Source organism: Trichosurus vulpecula, chromosome 8 (genome assembly GCF_011100635.1).
Source record: "Trichosurus vulpecula isolate mTriVul1 chromosome 8, mTriVul1.pri, whole genome shotgun sequence".
NCBI classification, from domain to species: Eukaryota; Metazoa; Chordata; class Mammalia; order Diprotodontia; family Phalangeridae; genus Trichosurus; species Trichosurus vulpecula.
In genome coordinates this window covers 72,261,946-72,287,113 of record NC_050580.1, presented here as the reverse complement: position 1 = coordinate 72,287,113, position 25,168 = coordinate 72,261,946, and the positions used below count along the sequence as shown (strand labels likewise).

The 25,168-nt window shown below is 39.4% G+C and overlaps 1 protein-coding gene across 1 annotated transcript in view; it reads left to right on the top strand.

Annotated features, from left to right (window-relative positions):
* Positions 1 to 25,168, top strand: part of FRMPD2 (FERM and PDZ domain containing 2) — a 215,795-nt gene that overhangs the window by 110,514 nt on the left and 80,113 nt on the right. Inside the window, 2 exon segments of the mRNA XM_036736525.1 lie at positions 18,139 to 18,421; positions 20,937 to 21,105. Of these exon segments, the coding sequence (XP_036592420.1) occupies positions 18,139 to 18,421; positions 20,937 to 21,105 (452 nt within the window).

Below are 25,168 nucleotides of genomic sequence, written 5' to 3'. Positions count from 1 at the left end.
ATTTACCTGATGCCACGGTCCTCTTGGAAAATGAAGGACGGACACAAGCCATGCCTAGAATGCTTATCTAGAAGGCTAGAATCCTTATCTCCATCTCTTGTCGTTTCAAGTCCCAGCTAAAATCCTACCATCTGCAAGAAACCTTCTCTGATCACTCTTGTTGCTATTGTCTTCCCTCTGTTGATTATCTCCAAATTATCCTGTAATATCTTTATATGTAGTTGTTTGTGTGTTGTTTCTTCCCATTAGACTGTAAATTCTTTGATATCGGGGATTGTCTTTTGACTTTCTTTGTACCTCCAGAACTTAGCATAGTGCCTGATGTTGGAGGGGTAAGCATATGGCACAGAGGCCTGATGTTAAATTGAGCACATAATAGGTGTTTAATAAAAGCTCATTCCCTTGACTTGACTAAATTAGGAATGGTATTCATAATCAAATGAAATTCTAAGAAGTTGGTATGCTTAGCATTTTGAGGGATTTTTCTTTGTTTTCCCAATCCTTTAAAAAAATCTTTTATTTATTTTATTTTTAATTTATGAAATAAAACAAGCATTTCTATAACATAGTAAAATAACAAAAAGATGATTGCCTATGAAGCTGCAAATCTGTCATGTTATTATTCCTTGTTATTCCTTTTAAATATATAATAAATTTATTGTGTAACTTTTTTTTCTCCCTTCCTCACCCCATATATGGCTACCATTAGACACAAATATATGTGCATGTGTGTATGTGTATATATATATGTATGTATATATAATATGCACCCATATATCTGTGTATATGTATATATATAAATAATATACACCTATATGTGTGTGTATGTAAATATATGTATATATATATATATAATATGTAAAATCATTCTGTACATACTTCTATTAATCAGTTCTTTCTCTGGATCCAAATAGCATCTTCCTTCATATCTTTTATAGTTAATTTGGGTATTTATCATAGTTGAAATGATTTATTCATTCAAAGTTGTTCTTAAAATAATATTGCTATTACTGTATACAGCGTTCTCTTGGTTCTGCTCGTTTCGCTCTTCATTATTTCATGCAAGTCTTCCTATGTTTTTCTTTTTGGGATCTATTTGAGGAGGTGATCGATGGATTCTTTCAATTTCTATTTTGCCCTGTGGCTCTAGAATATCAGGGCAGTTCTCCTTGACAATTTCTTGAAAGATGATACCTAGGCTCTTTTTTTGATCATGGCTTTCAGGTAGTCCAGTAATTTTTAAATTATCTCTCCTGGATCTATTTTCCAGGTCAGTGGTTTTTCCAATGAGAAATTTCACATTGTCTTCCATTTTTTCATTCCTTTGTTTCTGTTTTATAATATCTTGATTTCTCATAAAATCACTAGCTTCCACTTGCTCCAATCTAATTTTTAAAGTAGTATTTTCTTCAGTGATCTTTTGGACCTCCTTTTCCATTTGGCTAATTCTGCCTTTCAAGGCATTCTTCTCCTCATTGGCTTTTTGGAGCTCTTTTGCCATTTGAGTTAGTCTGTTTTTTAAGGTGTTGTTTTCTTCAGTGTATTTTTCGGTATTTTTTGGGTCTCCTTTAGCAAGTCATTGACTTATTTTTCATGGTTTACTCGCATCCTTCTCATTTCTCTTCCCAATTTTTCCTCTACTTCTCTAACTTGCTTTTCCAACTCCTTTTTGAGCTCTTCCATGGCCTGGGACCAGTTCATGTTTTTCTTGGAGGCTGTTGGTGTAGGCTCTTGCACTTTATTGACTTCTTTAGGCTGTATGTTTTGGTCTTCTTTGTCAGCAAAGAAAGAATGCAAAGTCTGAGACTGAATCTCAGTGCGTTTTCGCTGCCTGGCCGTATTCCCAGCCAACTAACTTGACCTTTGAGTTTTTTGTTGGGGTATGACTGCTTGTAGACTAGAGAGTTCTATGTTCCACGTTTGGGGGGGAGGTGCCAGCTCTGCCACACCAGCACTGCTCCTTCCCCAACCCCCAACCTGGACTGGGCTTAGATCTTCAGCAGGCTGAGCACTCCTGCTCTGATCCGCCACTTAATTCCTCCCACCAGGTGGGTCTGGAGCCGGAAGTAACAACAGCTGTAGCTGCCCCACCTCCGCTGCCCCTGGGGCTGGAAGCCAAACCGCGAACTCCTTCTACTCCCACAGCTTTTCCCACTAACCTTCTCTGCAGTCTTTGGTGTTTGTGGGTTAAGGAGTCTGCCGCAGCTCACTGATTCAGGGCGCTAGGGCCCCCTCTGCCCGGCTTCTGGTCTGGATGGTCCATGCTGCTCAGGCTAGGCTCTGCTCCACTCTGTTCCCAGCTCCCAGCTCCCAGCTCCGTGTGGGATAGACCTCACCCAGAGACCGTCCAGGCTGTCCTGGGCTGGAGCCCTGCTTCCCTCTGCTGTTTTGTGGGTTCTGCCGTTCTAGAATTGGTTCAGAGCCATTTTTTATAGGTTTTTGGAGGGACTCGGTACGGAGCTCACACTAGTTCCTGCTTGCCTGCAGCCATCTTGGCTCCGCCCCTTCCTATGTTTTTCTAAAATCAATGAACTCAACATTTCTTATAGCACAGTATTCTATTAATATGATAGTCATTTCTGGTCTGTAATTTTAAGCCTGAGCATTTATGCTTAAAACCAGGACAAAGCATTTGTTCGTCTCAGCTTTTAACTTCATTTAACTTTTTGTATATGTGCTTATTCACAAAAACTGAAGGTTACTAGTTCTCTGGCTTTTTGTTGTTGTAGCTGTTTAGGATCTGTGATTTCCTTTGCCATGCATAGCAGCAACTGGTTTGTGACTTCTCATCTTCAAGAATTACCTAGGGGAGGTAGTAAGAGATTACTTGTGACTTGACCAGAGTCGTACAGCCACTAGGTCTCAGAGGTAAAACTTGAACCGAGGTCTTCATGACTCTAAAGGCCAGGTCTTTCTATCCATTATAGCACATCACCTCTCTTCTAGTCTTCCCTGAGTGGAAATTGTTTCAATGTAATTGAATTGAGTTAAAAAATTATGTTAAAATTTCTGTGGGTGAAAGAGAAAAAGAAAGGATGGAAGGAAGGAAGGAAGAAAAAAAAGGAAGGAAGAAAGAAAGAATGAGAATTAAAAAAAAAGGTTACAATTTAGACCAAGGGATTCTTAATTTTTGTGGGTCCTGGATCACTCTGGCCATCTGGTGAAGTCTGTTGACTCTTTCACAGAAGAATGTTTTGATGTCTACATTCATAATTGAAGGAAATGCTAAATTTCACTTAGAGTCTAATAAAAATAAAGAAGTAATATTTTTCCTTCAAGCTTCTCAAACTGCCTGAAACCTGTTCATTGCCTCTCTGCTAAGAGTCTGTAGACTGTTTTAAGAACCCCTGAATACATAAATCTATACAAGTAATAAACAAGCACAGCAGCATGATTCAGTACCAAAAGGAGTTCTGCCATAGACTGTAATCAGCGCTTTGTACAAGTCACCGAAGTGAAAGGATTCTGGTGGACATTTTAGAAGAAGTACTGTTGAATTCCTGAGGGACAACTAGCTGAACTGTTAGCAGAGGCCTAGATACTTCCTAGGACCTGGTGGTATCAGCCATGGCCAGGAGGGGGCAGCAGATGGCTGACTGAAGCAAGGCCTCACTAATGGCAACTGCCATCATCTGGAAGGGGTAAAAGGGAAGTGAAGGGGGAAAACGGAATACCTGAAGCCCAAGAGGTTACTGACTCTGTCATCTTTGATAAAAAAGGCCGAATCTCAGCCTTGTAGTGAGTACTAAGCATCCATGTTCTTTAGTGAGGACTTCTTAAAATGCTCAAGTGCGAAATGATTTGGGTCATCAAAAAGATTCAGATAAACCAGATATGTGGGTCAGCTAACTCAGAGAACACTGAACTTGTACACTCTTTGAGGGCAGTTTCATTTTTGATGTTCTAATCCCCAATGCCTGAAAAGTTAGTGAGGCATTGTGGGTAGGAGGCTGGCTATAGAGCCAAGAAGATGAGAGGTCGCTTCCTGCCTGCCTGCCTAAATGTATGTATGCATGTATGTATATATGTATACATGCACATATTATAAGATATAATTATAATGCTTTATAAAATATATAGTTATCTATAATTTATATTACATGTATAACAGGCAATATAGTCTTATAAGTATACGCACATATACATATAATATAAAATTAGATATAATATTACATGTAAATTATATATTACATGACATATAGCATATTTCTATATGTATACATACAAATACATATATTATAATATAAAATTAGATATAATATTACATGTAAATTTTATTTTACATAATGATATACAATATATTCATGTATGTGCACACATGTGCATTGTATAAATTATGTATTATATGTAAAATATATATTACATATATGGTATAATATATTGATGTATGTTTATATATGTATACACCTATATACATATGTACTTTTTGATAACTATTTCAATATAATTGGTTTCTCTGGTAATCACATTTATTTTTATTTTATTCATTTAACAACATTATTCTAGAAAGTGGTCCATAAGTTTTACAGACTGCCAAAGGGATCCATGACACAAAACAGGTTGAGAGCCCCTACTCTAAGGCTGTAAGTTATAGGTGAATTGCTGAGGTCTGGATCAAAAACAAAATAAAACAAACAAAAAAATTGAAACAGACAAATCCATAATACTTTTTACTTTTACACAGTAGGCAATTAATGGCCGTTGAAGTGAGTTGAATTGAGTTGGTGGTTCCTGTTTAATTCTAAGCCTTGCATTTACCTTGCCATGTGGGTTTATCCAGTAATTGACATGGAGCTGGTAGTTTAATGTGAGAGACAAATTATTCAAGTTCTTCTAATTAAAGAAGCTTATCTACATCTGTGATTGTTATTAATCATTGGTACAGTCATCCCTCCAAATAGTTCCTGGAAATTTTGTCAAAAGTGAATCAATCCTAAAGTACATTATATTTTCCCAGAGGAAATTTGGGGCTTATGTTCCTGACCAAGGTCTTGTTATGACATAAATTGTAGGTATGATGAAAAGGTTCGAAAAGCAAAATACAGCAAATTTGATCATGACTCTCACCAGTTCATAAAATTTCAGTAGCTCCCAAATGCTTACTGAATAAAACTCTAGCTCTCCAGTATGATATTCACTGCCCTCTGTGATGTGACTCCAACTTATTCTTTTAGTTTTAGCTACCACTACTCTTTTTAATTGAACTTGGTGGTTCAAAGTGGATGCACTGCTGTCCTTTTCCTATATCCATATCTGTATCTATCTATCTGTATATATCTATCTGTACGTATTTTTGTTCCCCTCATTAAAATGTAAGCTCCTTGTGAATAGGCATGATTTCATTCTTTATATTATGTCCCTGGCACCTAGAAAAGTGATTGGCCTTAGCAGACATTAATAAATGCTTATTATGTGAGTTTTTATAGCATACTGTGGTTCACAAAGCATTTTTCTCATTACCACCCTGAAATAGGCGGCACAGTAATTATTATCCCGATTTTATAGATGGGCAAATGGAAGTTCAAGGGAGGTCAATTGGCCAAGGTTCTTTAAGTCCCAACTCAAATCCAATCTTTTACTGTAAGCTTTCCTCATCCACCCTTAAATCTAGTGCCTTCCCTTTATTATTTCCTATTTATCCTGTATATAACTTGCTTTGTATATTTTATTTTGCATATTGCCTCCCCCATTAGATTGTAAGCTCCTTGATGTCAGGGACTGTCTTTTGTTTCTTTTTGTATCGCCAAACTTAGCATAGCACATGGCACATAGTAGGCACTTAATAAACATTTGTTGATTGACTTATAGCTACAAAGTGTTAATGTTAGTAATGAAACCTAAGTCTTCTGACTCCTGCTTTGAATGCCCTTTCTACAATGTTATACAACAAAAAAAATCTTATGATTCTCATATCTACTTATCCAGCCCAAATCTTTCCCCTAACCTCAAAACTCACAGGTCCAGTGGCTTCTTGGACCTATCAAACTGCATGTCCTATAGTCATCTTAAACTCAACACATCCAAAACTTAGCCTCCTTGTCTCCTAACCCTGTCCCCACTCCTTCTAAATTTCCTTGTTACTTTGACAGTACCACCAAGGTACCACCAACCTCCCAGTCACCCAGGCTCACAACTGAAGCATCAGCCTCAACTCCTTAATCTCTCTCACCCCTCATATCTACTTCCATTTTACCTTTGTAGCACTACCAGTGAAGGCATCCCATTCCACTCCTATGCCTTAGCAGATGTTCTTAATGACAACAATTTAGCATCTGTTAGCTCATATTCCGATTCTGAGCCTTTGAATTCAGCTGGCTTGATCATCAGACAAGTGACACTGTTTTTTGGTAATATTTTTCGTATATGCCCCCTTCAGTCCTCTAACACAGCCACCAGTGTGGTGTAGGTCCTCATTGCCTTATCCTGGGACTATTGGAATAGCCTTTTGCTTGGTCTCCCTGCCTTAGGTAGATCACTGTTCCAGTTCATATTCTACTCAGTTGTCAAACGCATCTTCCTAAAATACAGATTTGACCATGTTTTCCCTAGAAAATAAACAAATTCTGTTGGTTTCTTATTAAGTCTAGGATCAAATATAAAATCCTCTGTTTGGCATTGAAAGCCCTTCCAAGCTGGCATCCTCTTACTTTTCCCATTTTCTTATGGCTTACTCCTTTTGCGTACCCTGTAATCCAGTGCCATTGACCTCCTTGTTCCTTACACAAGATACTCCATCTCTAGACTCTAGGCATTTTCACTGGCTGTTCCTTATGCCTGGAATTCTTTTCCTCTTCATCTCTGCTTCTTGGCTTATGTGGTTTCTTTCAAGTCTAAGCTAAAATCCCTCCTTCTACAAGGAAGTCCTTTAATGCTAGTACCTTCCCTCCGATGATTATCTCCAATTTATTCTTATTATAGCTTTTTAATACATAGTTGTTTTATGTTGTTGTCTCAACTAGACTGTGAGCTCTTTGAGGAAAGAAAGAAGCATTTATTAAGTACCTACTATGTACCAGGCATTATATTAAGTACTTTACAAGCAACAACCTTGGGAAGAAGGTACTGTTATTATCTCTATTTTCCAGACAAGGAAACTGAAATAAGCAGAGGTGAAGTGACTTTCTCAGGGTCACAAACTGGATTTGAATTCAGGTCATCCTTACTTATTCAGGGCTCTACCCTCTGTGCCACTAGCTGCTCTCCTTGAGAGCAGGGACTGTAAGCTTGATTTTTTTCTTCATTTCTTTGCATTTTGAGTACTTAGCACAATACCTGGCCACATAGTGGATGTATGGTAAATGGTCATCAACTGACTAAACGACCTAATGTACTATAAAATGCACATATTTTTAAAGTACTTTAAGAGTCCATTATTTCATTGGTCTAGTTATGCCTTCCTGCAATATACATCACACATGTCTATGTCTTAATAGCCTTCATGAATAGAAGAGTTTAGCATCCAGTGACCAACATTGTAGTAATTAACCTCTGAATTTAGCAAGATCAATCCATGGACAATCAATACATAATCTGTTGTCAAGTCCATACTTCCAAGCTTGGTAGGATGTCTGAGAGCTTGTGCTCTGCTGGTAGATCCTTTGGGAACCCACATTACCTCCAGTCCATGCAGAAGCCTCAATTAATCAATGTACATTTATTAAGCAGCAACTATGTATGAAGCAATGGAGTTGAGTGGAGGAAAACCTACATATGGCACCTAGGTTTAGAGTCTCATCACTTCTAGGATCAAATTCAAACAACTCTGGTTGGCATTTCAAACCCTTTTAATAACATGGTTCCAACTTATCTTTCCAGGAATATTAGTCATTACTCTCTTTGATTGTTGCTGCTCCTCTCACATAGCATTACATTTCCTGACTTTGAGCCTTTGCACGAACTATACCTGATGCCTGGAATGCCCTCCATCCTCACTTCTGCTTCTTAGAATCCTTAGTTCAAGTGCTACCTCCTACATGACATCTTTTTCCTGGTTCTTCCCATATACTAGTGCCCTTCCCCTGACATTACCTTGTATATACTTGGTATAGATTTTGTATCTATTTAGATGCTGTCTTCTTGATAGAATATAAATTTCTTATGGGCAGGGAATATTTCATATCTGACTTAGTATCCCCAGCACTCAGCCCAGTGCCTGGCACACAATAAGTGCTTTAATAAATGCTTATTGATTGGTTGGTCAGCTCTTCCTAGACGATTCAATAATCTCTTGGGTGATTTTCTTGCTTCTAGTCTCTCCCCTCTCCAATGCACCCATTAGAGAAGTGTAAAAATAATCTTTTTAAAGCACTGATCTGACCAGTTCACTCATCTGCTGAGGAATCACCATTGCTTCCTGATTACCTAAGGCTAAAATAGCAACTCTGCCTGCCATTTAAAGTGCATCATAATTGCCTTTCCTAATTTGTTTCACATTACTCTCCTTCATGTACTTGACAATCCAGGAAAAAAAAATGGTGGCTCGGTCTCCCCAAGTTGTCTTGTATTTATTATTCTATTTACCTTGTGTATCTTAGAATGTATGCTCCCCTAGGAAATAAACTTATTTTTTCCCTTGTATCTCCTAGCACTTACCAGAGTGCTTTGAAATTATTAGGTAATTAATACATTCTTCTTTATTGAATATAATATCAAATGGCCTGTATCTCCTTTAAAAATAAAAAAAAATCAATTAAGAATTTGTTCTACCCACTGAAAGAAAAATAAAAACAAAACCCTTATAACAAATATGCACCATTAACAAGACATATTATCCCATTGTCTATGTCCAAAAATGTACATCTTACTTTCCACGTGAAGTTCATCATCTCTCTATTAGGAGGTGAATAATATTTTTCATTCTTTGTGCTCTGGAATTGTCATTGGTCATTGCATTGATAAAGAGATCTTAAGCCCTTTGAAGTTGTTCCTTTTACCGAAGGCATCCAAGAAATTTCAACTTAATTTCTCACTCTAAGAATGCCCCTAAAATAAGAAGTAGCATTTGAGGTTGTCTTGCTAGTCCCTATCCAGCTTTAAGAGGACAAGTACAATGAGGAAGAAGAGTCCAAGAACCTAGATCCCAAACCCAAGCAGTTTTCAGCTCTTCTTCCGGGCTCCCCATTGGTGTTAAGAAGGTGCCTAAACTAGATGGTAGGGAGTTTTTTTCAATGCTAAAGAGCCAGTCATATAGTGGTGGGTCAAGCGAACTTCTCCATCACTAAAGAACCCAATCCTGGAGGGCAGTAGATACCTACTGGCATTGATGCCAAGGAACTCTGTGACATTAATACTTTGATCTCAGCCCTATTTCTGCCATGGAAATTTTCTAGACATTAGCTTGGACCCTCAGAATTATGTGTCTCTTGTTTCAGAGAGTACTGAATTATATGAATGACCCAAAAGATTTTCTAACTCATTTGGCTTATTACCAACTTGAGGAGGTCACTGTCTAAGACAAAGTATCCTGAAGTGAACTCTCCACTGACAAGCACAAATTTCAGGAAATTAAAGAAGGAAAGTTTTTTGGAAAAGTAGAAAAAAATAGAATCCACAATAGAATTCATGGAAAATAAGAGCCACCCTCCAATGAGCAGCCCTTCTCCCAGAGGCGCATATAGTTCCTCAAGCGTTTACAGAAAGAGAGAGAGGTATGTTCCACATTGGTGCTCCCAGCTGGTGTTGCCAAACTCAGCTCTTCCTACAGTGCTCCCTGGTGTCCGTCAGGCTACTTCAGGCAATGCATTGGACATGGCTTCTCAAGCACTGCTACTAAGTATCACCCAGGAGATGGCATTAGATATAATTCCTTATAGTGGATCCAACTGTAGTTTCCCATTGGTAGGTTCTGTGATGCTCCCTCCCAACAAGTGGTGCCAGGTGTTGCTATCAGGCAAGGTTAAACTATCTTCTAGGGCACAGAAATTATCATCACCATCATCATCATCATCATCATCATCATCATCATCATCATCATCATCATCACCGTTTTCCTCTTCCTCCTCTTCAGAGCCAGCATTTGATAGCACTTCAATAATTTTACAACTATTACCTCATTGGATCCTTACAACAACCCTAAGAAGTAGGTGCTATTGCTACCTCCATTTTATAGATGAGGAAACTGAGGCAAACAGAAGGTAAGTAACCCAGAGTCACACAGCTAGTAAATATCCGAGGCAGGTTTGAACTCAGTCTTCCTGAATCCAAGTCTAGCCCTCTATCCACTGCACTTCAGTGAGATCTAATCTACTTCCTGCATTTTACAGAGGAGGTCCAGTGGTCCTGAGATCTCTGGAGGTCCAGAGGTCCAGAGAAATTTTCTTAGGTAACACAGGTCAGTCAAGAGACACTTATTAATGCTTATTGTGTGCCAGGCACTGTGCCAAACACTAACGTTACAAAGAAAGACAAAAGTTGAAGATCTAAGATTTGAACCCAGGTCCTCTGACTCAAAACCAAAACTCTGCTATATTATATATTTTCCCTGCCATGGAATGAATCAGTTTCCCCCGTGAGGCAGGAGATACTATCTTCCCTGTATTATCAATCCAGTGAGGCTATGCTAGGCTAGGGGCATCATCTCATGAGTTGATGCCCTATTTCCATTATTTCTGAGAACCACTGGTGTCACAAAAGCTTTCCCTGAGAGAAAGATCTCACCTGACTCTGCCCTCAAGAGTAGCAAATCCCCAACTCCAGATTCAATTATGACAATTATAAATTTTGATGTCCTTTTCTCCTCTGATGCACAGTAATATTTCTCCTCTTTGGGAGAGGACCTCCATGTGTTCAGATAATAGGATCATACATGTAGGGCTAGAAGGTATCTTCGAGGACATTTAGTCCAACTTCTTCATTTTACAGGAAAAGAAACTAAGGCCCATAGAGGTTAAGTGATTTTTCCAAGTTCGTAAGACAAGTCAGTGAAAGGGCTGGGATTTGAACCCTGGTTCTCTGATGCCACATCCAGTATTTTTTTCAATGCACCATGATGACAAAAGAGCTTTTATTTCTTCCTAATTGTTTAGATCCCAAGGAAACTTTCTGAGACAAGTTGGTAGGATTATTCATAAAATCATAGAACCTTCAGGTTTGAAGAGACTTCAGAGACCATCTGATCTAACCTGTACCCAAACAAGAATCTTCTGGGTTTTGGAGACAGCCCCTTCACTTTTGGACAGTTCTGATTGTTACAAAATTCATCCTAAGTGAGCTGGCATCTGGCTCTTTGTGGTTTGTACCTATTGCTCCAGTTCCACTCTCCAAAGCCAAGCTAAACAAGTACAATTCTTCTACCTGGCATAATTTCATATACTTTAGGGCAGCTATCATATCCTCCCCAAGTGTTCTCTTCACCAGTCTAAACATCCCTGGTTCCTCTAACCTCTCCTATGGCATGGAACAGAGAGGACACCTTCCCTACTCCCTCAGCCTCCTCTCCTCTCTGGTTAGAGGCCTGGAGGGTGGAACACTAAAGTTCCCCCAAAGCTTTCCTTTACAGAGGGGCAGAATCCAGACTTTCTAGCTCACTCTCTACTTTCCTTTTGTAGCTCTGCTTGGTTTGAACTCCACAGATGCTCCCCATGCCGGGTACCCCTTGGTGCCCCTCAGCCCTTTCCAACTTCCTTTTCTATGTTGTCTTCCCCCATTAGATTTTAAGTTTCTTGTGGGGAGGGACTTTCTTTCCCTTTATTTGTATCCCCAGCACTTAGCACATGGAGGGCACTTAATAAATATTTATTGAATTGAATAGATTTGGGAGTGTGTTTGTAGGAATACGGGAAATAGGTAAAGAAAGAGATACTAACGATATTGAAGAAAAATAAAATAATTCATGGATCTGATTTATCAGGATGTGGGAGATTATGAAGTCAATAGCACAAAATTTAGCCTTGGGAATGAGGGAAAGCCTTTTTTCCAAGACAAGAGGAATCCGAGTAAAGAACTGCTAAAAAGATGGAGTGGTTATGATGGAGAGGAAGAAGGACATGCCTAATGGTCTTATTCTTCTTAGTAGGACAAGATGCTGTCCGATCAGTAGGTTGGGAGTAGGAATTTGAGGGGAGTAGAGAGTTTTTTGCTCTTTAATCTTTCACCCATCAATCACTCTCTAATTTGGAAAGGGAAAAAATGTCTTAAAAGTCCAGCTTGAAAGGTTATATGTGGAAATGGGGACATAAAGACAAGGACACTTTGATTGTACTGTATAAAAGTCAGTCTTAGGGATATTAATTTTTCTCTTTTTTTAACATAAGATGACTGACTCTCTTCTCTTCCTATTATGTTTTGCCTTCCCAAATCACTGTTTGGTGCTATCAAATGGGGATTTACCATGAAATGAATGAGTAAAGAGCATAAATATGAATTAAAATCATGTTACACACACACACACACACAAACACAAACACACAAGTATGGGAAACAATGTGATGAATACAGTACATTGGCTCTGGACATCAGAGGCAGTGGGTTCAAATCTTCACTGACACTTATGTGATCTTAGAAAAGTCACGATTTCCTTGGTCCTCAGTTTCCTCATATATAAAATGAGGAAGTTGATCTAGACAGTGTCCTAAAGTCTTTCCAGCTCAAAGTCTATGGATAAGACGGTGATGGATGAATGGAATGCTGAAATATGACACAATTTAAAAAAAATTTGTTCTGAACTTAACCGTGCACAAAACCCCCAAACCAAGCATTTTCATATACATAGAACACAAAAGAGGATTGTAATATAAAACCACAAATCTCAATTTCATACTCCTTGCTTTTTCTTCTAAAAGTATATCATGAATGCCACATATTATTTTAAAACTGTCCTGTCTATCCTTTTCTGAACTTCCTTTTGTTCTGTGCAGACTTATGAAAAATTGAGATTACTGCAAGTTAACTTCTCTCAGACTCCGTTTCCTTATCTGTAAAATGAAATGTTGAACTTGACAGTCTCTAAGGTCCCCTATAGTTCTAAATCTATATTCCTTATTATTTAATGTTGTGTAGCTCTACTGAATATTTATCTCAATCACTTGGATCAGCAGGATAAGACAAAATACTTTGGAGATCTATGGAGGGGAGAAAGCCCTGTCTATACTATCCTGTGACTTATAGAATTGTTTTTCAAAGCTTTTGTAAACCTATGGAGGACTTCCTTCTGTGAGTTTATGAGTTTATCTCCCCATACAAAGAGCAAAGCAAGTGACTAATAGTTACTTAGGCTAAGTGTTTTGTATTTTTAAAATCATTTCTCTCAATGCTTTAATACTTTAAGGATCTGCAATTTCACTGGTATGGGTACACCTTTGACTGACACAGAATATAGCTCTTTCAGTGACTTAGTAGATGAGCTTTAAGAGTTGCTGTGGCAAAAAAACCCAAAACTCATCAACCTGTGGTCAACTGAGTGACGAACCCATTTAAACTTGGTTAGGTTGGCTGGGCCGGTCTTTCGACAGCAGACATAGACAACGGCATGTTACTGCCATTCCTCAAAACTTCCAGCTTTGTAGAGACTGGTCAAAACTTGTGTTTCACTGGCATGTCCTTCAAGAGGTAGCTAGGTGGTGTAGTGGACAGAGTACTAGACTTGGAGTAGGGAAGACTTTAGTTCAAATCCTCCCCACTAGCTGCCGCTGCTCTTCGCTTGTCCCAGTCTCACATGAGGAGATGGCCCTTCTTCTTGCCAAGGCCAACCCTTATATATGCACAAGTGATCACTTTCCTTCCAATATTCTCCAAAAGACTTGCCTCTCTATCACCCCTACTCTCTCACTTCTCTTCAATCTCCACCTATTTACTTGCTGCTTCCGCCACCCACAGGAAACCTTCACTTGACCTGTCTATTCCTGATATTGTTCCATATCTCTCTGGCCTTTTGTGGTTAAACTCCCTGAGAAGGTCATCTGCAATAGGGACCTCTACTTCCTTTCTTCTGAATCTCTTCTTAACTTTCTGCAGTCTAGTTTCCAACCTCATCATTCAACTAAAACTGCTCTTTCCAAAGTTACCAATGATTTCTTAATTGTCAAATCTAATGGCCTTTCCCCAATCCTCTGCAGCCTTTGAAACAATAGATTTAACTTTCTTCTCTCTAGGTTTTCAGGACACTACTCTCTCCCTGTTGTCCTATTACCTATATGAATACCCCTCAGTTTCTTTTGCTGAATCTTCATACAGATCAGACCAGCTAACCATGGGTAGCCCACAGGACTCTGTCTTGTGCCCTATTCTCTTCTCCCTCTATACTGTTTCACTCAGCCATCCCATCAGCTCTCATAAATTCAGTGATCATTTCTACGCTGATGACTCTTAAAGCTACTTATCCAGGCCTAACTTCCCTCCTGACCTCCAGCCTTGCATCTCCAACAGCCTATTAGACCAGTAGACACCTTAAACTCAACATGTCTGGAATGGAACTCATAATCTCCCCGTACCCCAACTCTTCCTCTTCCCAAACTTCCCTATTATTGTGGAGGTCAGCACTATCCTCTTGGTCACCCAGGTTTGAAACCTAGGTATCACCCTTGACTCCTTACAATCTTTCCCTTCCATATCCAATCTATTGCCAGCCCTGTTGATTTTACCATCACAACACCTCTTGGATATACTCCATTCTATCCTCTGATACTATTGCCACCCTGGTACAGGACTTCATCTCCTCATGCCAGAACTATCGCAATAGCCTACTGGTTGATCTGCCTGCCACAAGTCTCTCCCTACTGCAGTCCATCTTCCACTCTGCTATCCAAGCTATTGTTCTAAAGTATAAGCCCAATCGTGTCACCCTCCTATTCAGTAAACTCCGGTGATTCCCTATCACCTCAAGGATCAAATATAAAAATCTTTGTTCGGCATTCAACACCCTTCATAACCTATCCACCCCACCTTTCCAGTATTCTTGTACCTTATACTCTTCCCCTCCATACTCTTTGATCTAGTGACTTTGGCTTTCTTGTTGTTCCCCATACAAGATATCCCATCTGCCTGCTCCAAGTGTTATCACTGGCTGTCCCCCAGGCCTGGAATGCTCTCCCTCCTCATCTCCGCTTCCTTGGCTTCCTTCCAGTTCCAGTCAGAATCCCACCTTCTACAGGAAGCCTTTTAAATCCTGCTTAATTCTAGAGCCTTCCTTCTTAATTACTTCCTATTTATCCTGTATATTGCTTGTTTGTACGTTGTTGTTTGCATGTTGCCTCCCCCATTAAATTGTAATCTTCTTGAGGCCATGGACGGTCTTGCCTTTTTTTGTGTCTTCAGTGCTTAGCACAGTGCCCGACATGTAGTAGGTGCTTAATAACTGTTTATCGACTAACCAATTGACCCCAGACAAGTCACCTAACCTCTCACTCTCAGTTTCTTTGTCAATAAAATGGGAATAAAAATAGCACCTGCTTCATGAGGTTTCTATGAGGATCAAATGAGATAACATCTAAAATGAAGTGCCGTATACATGCTAGCCGTTCTCATTGCTATTATCAAGGACCCAAGGCCAGCCACTCACTGTGATGAAGCATCAGAGCAGAACTTTGGGGAGTCTGGTTTTTTCTTTCACAGTTAGAAATATCATTGAAAAGAAAGAACTCTTTATAGGATATTTCTGATTAGTTTGAATAATGAGTCCCTTAAAGCGGTCACATGTCCTCCAATTTCACACTATTCAAAGTTATGACTATATAAAATAAGGCAATTGGTTCAAGCCCAATGGAAATATGCAGTGTGAATTTGAATAATGCGACCACTTTCGAGGAATCATTATTCATACTAATTTGGATGTAGCTGTACTGTTCTTAGCAATATATTATGTGAACAGAGTAAGTAGCCAGTATAGCTTACCCTTTCTACATGTGATGTGTGCAGATACCCACTTACAACTCAATGTTACTAAAAGATGAAAGTCCTTGTGTCTAACAACCTGGGGTTATCCTTCAGCTTACTAGCTGTCCAAAGATGCACAAGTCACTTAACCTCATTGTACCTCAGTTTCCTCATCTATGAAATAGGGATATTCCTCCTTATACTATCCGTGTTACAGGTAATGCATGGGTTGCCATGCATATGTACACACATATGCTTCAAATGGCTTGAAAGCATCTTGGACTGGATTTGAATTCAAGTCTTCCTGACTCCAGGAACATTGAGTCACCCAGCTGCCTTCAAATTCAGTAATTTCCGGCAACTGGCAAGTGCTATAATGAATAATTGGTTTATTTCTGATTTCTGAGTCGCCTCTTTTTTTCCCCTTAGATGTTTTCTTTCTTGCCACCTCTAGCCATACTGTTTTCTGCTGTCAGTAGAGACCATCTTTTTAAATACAAGGAATCCCAGGAGACCTCTCCACTGGGGTCTTCTCCTGCTTGTCTATGTCTCTGAGCTCTCTCACCAGATAATGAGTCTTCATAGAACAATATTCCTGCTGCATTTCTCAGGAGGAGTTATTGTTTTTCAAACACTGGCCTTTATTTCATAGGGTCGAACTCACTCATAGCCTTCCCCATAAGGAATATTGGAGAGTTTTGAGAAAAATGTTGTTGTATAAAGGGATTTGAGATCCTTTATTTTCCTGTATCGGGAGCAAAACTCTTGGATCCCTTAAAATTCTATTCATTTCCATGACCGCAATGCAGTGTGGGTAGAGTGTTAGACTTGGAAGCAGGAGGACCTGGGTTCAAACCCTGCATCCTACAGTTGCTAGCTATGTTACCACAGATAAGTCACTTAATTGCTCTCTGCCTCAGTTTCTTCATTTGGAAAATGGGGATAATAAAGTCTATAGCATTTACCTCATGGGAGGGGGGTTATGAAGTTCAAATTATATAACATGTAAATGTGTATTGTAAACTTTAAAATGCCACGTAAATGCTAGTTGTTATTATTAAAATCCCCAAATCAATTTAGTAAAGACATATTTATTTATTACCATGGGTCAGGCATTGTTCCTAGCAAAGGTGAAACAGTATCCCTCCACTGCCAGGAGAGAAAATATATATATATATATAGTGGTATATACAAGGAAGAGGTAGGAGCTGGGCCTGTGATTTCATTGGTTTAGGGAATTCCTGGGTGAGGAGACTTTCTCCACCAATGTCGATTGGCAACCTCACTTACAGTCTTAGAGTGTTACGTAAAATAGTGGTGTCAAACTTATAGAAACAGAGCCACTAATCTGTATATAAGGAGCCCTGTGGGCTGCATATTTATTCAGAAAGTCATATATTCACATTACCTATATTCTATTGTTAAGGGCAGCTGGGTGGTAGAAGGGATAGAGCACTGGGCCTAGAGTCAGGAGGACCTGAGTTCAAATGTGACTTCAGACACTTGTTAGTTGTGTGACCTTGGGCAAGTCACTTAACCCTGTTTGCCTCAGTTTCTCAACTGTAAAATGAGCTGGAGAAGGAAATGGTGAATCATTCCAGTATCTTTGCCAAGAAGAGTCAGACAGGATTGAAATAACTAAACAACAACATTGTATTTTAATTTATTTTGTTAAATATTTCCTAATTACATTTTAATTTGGTTCAGGCCCACTGAAGGATGTGAGGCCAGGCAAGACTTGAATCCAGGCCTTCCTTGAATTCAAGGCCAGGTCTCTATCCAGTATGCCATGCTTTTCATTGTGCAAACTAGATTTTTTTTTTTTGGTAGGAGAAGTATTAGGAAGGGTGGGGGGCAAAGTCTAGAAAGACTTAGTTACCACAGGAGCCAAAAGAGAAGAAAGTAAAATTAATAGCAATGATAATAATAAATAGCCAGCTTTTATATATCACCTACTACATGCCAGGAACCATGCCAGTAGGCTCTTTAAATATCATCTAATTTATTCCAACCTTGGGAGACGGGTACTAGTATGATCCCAATTTTACAGTTGAGGAAACTAAGGCAAAACAGAAATTAAGTCACCTGCTCTTAGGTCACACAGCTAGCAAATGTCTGAGGCTGGATTTGAACTTGGAGGTTGTCCTGATTCCAGGCCCAATGCTCTGTGCACTATGGCGCCACTTAGCTGTAGTACACATTTTATGCCAGAAGACCATTTGACGCAGCCATAGTTTTTTTCTTTTTGAGATCAATATGCTGAAATATGAATGTAGAGTGAGAAGTTGGTCATAAAATGTTGAGGAGCACATAGACTTCTTTCTTTTTAAGCCCTGAATTTGAAAGGAGTGACTACGATCAATATCTTAAGTACGGTCAGCCTGCATTTCCTACCACCCCTGTTGATGAAGAATATCTTACTATAAGTACTATGTCTGCAATTCCACACTCCTATGGAAGATGGTTAGAAGAACCTTCAAGGACCACTCTTCAGCCACCATTTTGCACATCGAGGCCTCCCTTGGTATCTTTGCCTATTGAGGAGTCTGGCAATAGTGAGGATGAGTGGGAAGACCTGGAAGAGACCATAGAGGCAGAGAATGACCTGCCCAAGGTAGGTAGCAATTCCTCGTGGGATAGATTTTTCAGAGCTCAAACTAGGGTTCTTCAGAGTCATCTCTGCTGCCCTTTTTATCTCACTTAAGAGTAGACAGTTCCTATCAGTTGGGTCATCCATGTGTAGAATGGCGCTCTCCTTGGCCAGATTACACTCACTCTTAAGGCTAGTTTAATTTTCCGTAGAAATTAGACCTACTTGAGGTCACTTGCTTTCTTCTCCGACCCTTCTCCTTTCATGTACTGACCTCTGGCATACTTTTTCCTGTTCTGTGTCGATAATTGACTATATAGAAATATTTTGCGGAAATAATATATTATCAAGGCATGACAGCTTAGGTCTTTTCCACTTAATTCTAATGCTGGAGTGAATTCGAATCAGGCTAGAAACCAAGTTTAGGAATAGTATATGGTTTCATCAAGCTAAGGGAGACCTTAGAAGGTGAGTTCATAGTATGAGCCTATACTAAGAAAATATAGGGATGAAAATGTGGAACTAGGGGGTGAGAGAAAGCTGCATATATAGCAAGTTAGAGTCCTGGGTTCAACAAAAAGACCTGTAATCATTTGTGAAGAGGCTCTAATATGCTATATGAAGTAAGAAAAAAATTGTTGAATTGTCAAGAAATTTAAAAAATATGTAGGCTTTAGAAGAATATGTGCTAAAATGCCTAACATTTGAAACTGTGACTAAAACATACTAGTTTTCATTCTGATGTTGTTCAAACTCCACTTTCCTTTATTTGTACTAAATATTTCTAGTCCTCAACTGGGAAGCTCCACTCGCTACAAATAATTAAGCTAGTCTCTAAGGACTATGGCAGGCAGACACATATGGAGGGTAAAGATTTGTAATTCAAATCACTCTCTGCATAAAAGACCTAGTTCTTATCTGAAATGTGGAGCAACAAGTTAATGGAGTAGATGGCTTTGAATGTGCTGGGCTTCCATTGATAGGAAAGTCAGGTCCCTTTGACATGGGCTGAAATGATTAATTATGGATTCACATCAGCATGAAGCAAACTGGAGAACTACCTATGGAGAGAAGTCATTCTTACTGAAATGACTGTTACAACTTAGAAGCCCAAAGGAGGAAACAGACCCAATGTGGTAAGGGGATAAAGGGAATACTAGAGTCCCCTGGGAAAGAATAATAGAAGTTGAATTAATGTATGATTGGAATTGCAACCTCAAGTACCACACAGACAGACAGACATATAGATAGATCGATCGGAAGATAGATAGACAGACAGATAGATAGATAGATAGATAGGAAAGGCACCTTGCTGCACTGGACAGGGACCCAGCCCTTGGAGTCAGGAAGATCTAGGTTTAAGTCAAGCCTTTGTTAGATCAAACTGTATGACCTTGGGCAAACAACTTAACTTTTCAGTGCCCTTGGTAACTCTAAGACTCTAAGCTGTAGGTGAGCTTTTTCCCTATGTTGGGTAGAAGGCATTTCTATATCACCAGTTCCCTACACCAATGCAGCCGCCGATCCAGACCAGCTAGATACAGATAATAAACACAGACACATATCTATGTTTGTATACACAGTATTAAATAGAGCTGTCGTGCTTTATAATGGAGTAACATTTTTCAAAGAGATTATCGAAGTGAAATCTTACTAGTGCATGTGATCATATTCACTTCCCTCTTCCTATGCCCTTAAGATATAAAGGATCTGGCTTGTTCTTAAGAGTGTGTAAAAACATCCTAGGTGCTTTTACGTGTCTTGTGTGTATATGTATGTAGTCACCGTCTATGGGTAGGGGGCTGATAAGTCCTATATGGTGAAGTGGTCTGTATCTGTATTATATTAACTCAGGGTGCAGCTTGTTGTAGGTGGGAGAAGTCTGGACCATATCAATTTTTCATCCAGCCCCTGCAATATATGTACTTCTTTGCAGTAACCTATTTTCCATATATTATTCATTTGGCTGAATTCATTTGTCAGGTTCTTGGGACATGGCATGATTATGAGGAAAAGAGAGGTGCACAAATGTGCCCCAAAGATTTCCTTCTTGTCTTCCACCCATGTTAGGACAACTAAAGGAGGAAGTAGCTTCATGGTGGGGGGTGGGGTAGAGGATGGCATGTAGGACAAAATGCCTCAAAAGCCTCAAGGCTTGACATATACTGATTGGAAGTGTGGGAGAATGGTCTAACACATAATGTGGGAGGTGAGGAAGCATCTGTGGAAAGAATGTATTCTGGCTATGTGCTCACGTGAGTGAGGCAAGTGTGAGCATATACTCTGTGTGTCTGAATAAGATAAGGGAGTGAGGACAAGAAGCTTGTCTAGTGAGAGTAGATGTAGCAAGAGGACATTTGGGATTTACTTGAGAAAGTGAGTCAGAACAGTTGTGCCCTTACAGGTGAGGATGAGAGTGGTCAAGAGCTGGATCTGTTTCCAAGGCCAAGGTCCATCACTGAGTTTTATGGAACCTGCGAACAGGATGTTTTCAGTGCATGAAATGGCTCATCATTTCAAGAAATGCTTGTCGTTTTAGGGGGATGGAGAGAATGGGGTCTCCTGTGATGACACCAAAGTGCTTCTCCTGCCTGATGCTTCTTCTGAACTGAACATGGTGGCTGACCCCGTGGAAGACCTTTCAGTTTTCCTCAGACCAGAGGATGTGCCTGAAATAGTCCTTGTGAAAGATAGCGATGGGCAGCTTGGTAGGTGAACCTGAATGGAGAACGTAGCACTGCTTGCTAAGCACTTCCTTCATTTGTCTTGTGCCTTTTCTAGGTATCAAGAGAGATAGCATGGGATAGCAGACAATATTCTAGACTGGGAGTTAGGTAAAACAGGGTTTGAATCCTGACTCTGATACTTAATAGCTGTGTGATGATGGGCAAGGCGCCTCATCTTTATTACCTGTAAAATGGGGATAATAAACTAATAGTGCCTGACAGGGTTGTTGTAAGATTCACGTGTCAATTTATTAAAGTACTTTGCAAACCTTAAATCATTAAATGAATGGTAATTATTATTATGATCATCATGATCATGATTACTAACTTTGAACAGTGACCTCAACTCACCAGCCACTGTAATCTTAAGTGCACAACTTTGGCAGGTGTGACCCAGTGAATTCATTTGGCTGTTAAACTTTAAAGAGCTAATAATAATATGAGATAATTTATTATTCCTTAGGACAAATATGTGAAGGTGAATTCAATTATGGTACTGCTTAGCTGAATTTCTCTTTAGTGAAGAAATAGGAGAGAAACAATTCAGTCAGAGGACCTGGCTTCAAATCTTGGCTCCATCAGTACTGTTTCTATAACCTTGGCCTAAATTCCCTTGGGCCTCAGTTTTGTCACCTGAAAAATGAATACTAGATGACCTCTAAGGTCCTTTCCAAATATAAGTCTATGATTGCATGGCTCCATGATCCTAAGTTAGAAAGTAGATGATAATAGATTCGATTCTTGGCATCTGTTTGGAGACTACTCCAGAAATCATGTAAGCAAGTGGCGTAGTCAGGAAGATATGAACCCAAATTCTGCCTCAGATATCAGCTGTGTGACCTTGGAAAAGTCATTTACCTTCTATTTACCTCAGCTTCCTCATCTGTAAAACAGCACCCATCTGGCAGGGTTGTTGTGAAGATCAAATAAGATAATATTTATAAAGCACCTTGCTCAGTACCTGGCAATTTAATTGCTGCTTTACAAATGCTAGCTAGTATTATAATTATAATTTTTATTATTCAGCATTGTACCACATAGCACACAGTGGTCAAAAAGAGTAAATGATTTTTACTCATTCATATATCTGAGTGGTGCAGTACATTGAGTGCTGGGCCTGGAGTAAGCAAGACCTGAGTTTAGCCTCAGATGCTTACTAGCTGAGTGATCCTGGGCAAGTCACTTAACCTCTGGCTGCTTAGTTTCCTCAACTATAAAGTAGAAACGATATCAGCACCTACCTCCCAGGGTTGTCGAGAGAATCAAATGATGTATGTAAAAGTCCAAGAACATTTCCTGGTATACATCAGGTGCTGTATAAATGCTTATTCTCCACCCTCCATCCCCATTTCCACAAGCATTTAACCTTCTTTCCCTCAGGACAAAGGTGTTTAGTTTTTGTCTGCCCTCTCTGAACAACCCACAGGGTACTTATATAGGCTGCAAAAAGCAGAGTGAAGAAATAAAATATCGAGAAAATTTGTCACTAGATGTGTTAGTTTCTGATTTTCTGAATCTTTTATATTAGAGATGGAGAAATAATCCAGTAGGTCATTCCTGCCTCTCCATGTTGATATTTTATTCATAGCAATAGTCATGATTACAGCAACTCACATCTGATTAATGTCACTTCATGGTTTTCGTAGGTCTTTCATTATAACCCCAGGTTAATAGATTCACTTGCAAGTCGTGGCCTCACCTTCCCGATGTCACGGTCCTCTTCGAAAATGAAGGAAAAACAACAACAATGACGACAGATGAACCTATTATTATGAGGTTAATAGAGGGGCAGCTAGGTGATCCAGTAGATGGAGCACGAGTCCTGGTATCAGTAACACCTGAGTTCAAATCTGGCCATAGACACTAGCTGTGTGACCCTGGGCAAGTCACCTAACCCTGATTGCCTTAAAAAAGAGGTTAATAGAGCGAGTAGTAGCATTTCCATAATACAGATGCTGAGGCTTGGAGAGAACAGTTAAGGGACTTACCTTGTACGGTTAGCAAGTGACAGATCCAGGCTAAAAGTCAGAATGGCTTAATACAAGTCCGGTGATATTTACTCATTGTCAATCTCCTATTCCTTAAAAAAGGCATCACCTCTCTTTTTAGAAAGGAAATCATGGATACAGAATGTCATATACATTGTGAGACTTGACTGCTTTGTTAATTAGTTTTGCTTAACTGGTTTTTCTTTGCTGGAAGGGAGGTCTCAGTAGAGGGAAGCATACTGGGAGTGAACATGATAAAAGATATTCATTTTTAAAATGGGGAGGAGTAACTACTATAAAGTTGTGGGGTCTGGTTTCAAGCATTCTCAGGACTAGGATCTGCTTCCTTGGTACGCCATTTCCAAGGCTTCAAGGTTAGGGCAGTTAATGAATAAAGCAATGAAGCACATCTATCACTGTTATCACAACTTTGGAGCTGCCAGGAGGCTGAGAATTCGAGCTGTTTATTTTCATTCAGGAAGAGAAATGAGTGGATGTAAATTCAAGATGAATGCTTTCCCTCCCCTCCCCCCTTCTTGTATGTTCAAGGATCTCTTGGGTGTGATTTCCTCATAATTCCTCAACTATAACTCAGACTGAGTAGATGAATTTATCTCTAGCCAGGCTCAGCCCCAGTCCCTTATCCTCCCTTCTGGATTGGGGTTTAAAAGAAAACTCAGGCTTCCTTCCCAAGGCTTTCTCTCTAGGCTGCAGCATTTGGACTTCCAGGCTCCTTGCTAACATTCATACTTGCCAGACAAATGCCTCCTCCCTTTGTCCTTCAAACTAATCAACTTGGTACAGGATTTTTATGAGTCTCTTCAAAGTTACAAGTAATATTTCTTGACTCTTCGTCCTCTCTACATTACCCATAGTTGAACAAAAACATTTATTTCTTCATGTTAAGCAACTTATGGTCAGGGAATTTGTCATGTATTATCCTATTAATCCCTGCCTCTTAATACCATTAATATCCTGAAAGATTGTCCCTTAATGTTCAGGAAAAAACTTTGCATGTGGTTCTCTTTCAATAAATAGTTGGTAATTGATTCTCTGAAGTTAATACTTCTAAGATATAATCGACTGTACGACCTTGGACAAGTCACTCAACCCCATCTGGACTGTAATTTTTTCCTCTGTAAAATTAAAGAGCTGGAAAAATGGCCCCAAAGAACAAATGCCTCTCTCCTGGCAGGAGTAAGGTGGAGAACCACTAAGACAAAATGGTGTGTATGTGGTTGGAAGCAATCACCACATTAGTTGTTTCTGAAGGACTGCTTCTTTGGTAAGCAAGGGATCAAATCTGGAGCAAGGTGTAAAGGAAGTATCTTTAGAAATGACCGTGATGTAAAAACAAAAGGCATCAATGAAACTTAATAAGATGAAACCTAATGTTCTTCCCAGTTCTGACATTAACAATAATTTTCAAAGCATTTAAAGTTTGCACAGTACTTTGAATTGTACCATCTCGTTGAGTTTCACAATAACCCAGTGATTTAGGTGCTTCAGGTATCTAAGTGGAACATAGACTTCTAGGTAACACCGTGGGTAAAAACCTGGACCTGGAGTCAGGAAGACCTGAGTTCAAATCTGGCTTCAGATATTTACTAGCTGAATGACCCTGGGCAGGTCATTTAATATGTTTGCCTCCCTTCCTTCAACTACAAAAAGGGAATACTAGTAGTACCTACCTGTTGTTGTGAGGTTGAAATGGGATATTTGTAAAGTCTTTACTACGGCAGCTGGCACATAGTAGGCATTTAATAAACACGTATTTCCTTCCTATAGATATTATTCTCCACCTCTATGCCATTGCATGCTTCCCTTTTCCTGATTTCTCACTGCTGAAATTCTACCCATCATTTAAGATTCAGTCCAAATGTTCTGTGTTCCATGAAGCTTTCCTTGGCCCTTTCAATTAGAAATCAATCAATGAATAAGCATTTATTAAGGGCCTACTATGTACTTGGCCATGTGCTATTATATGCAGACCTTGAAAGCACTTTATCATGTTCTATTCTGTATTATAGTGTATATATTTTACGTATTCCAGTCCC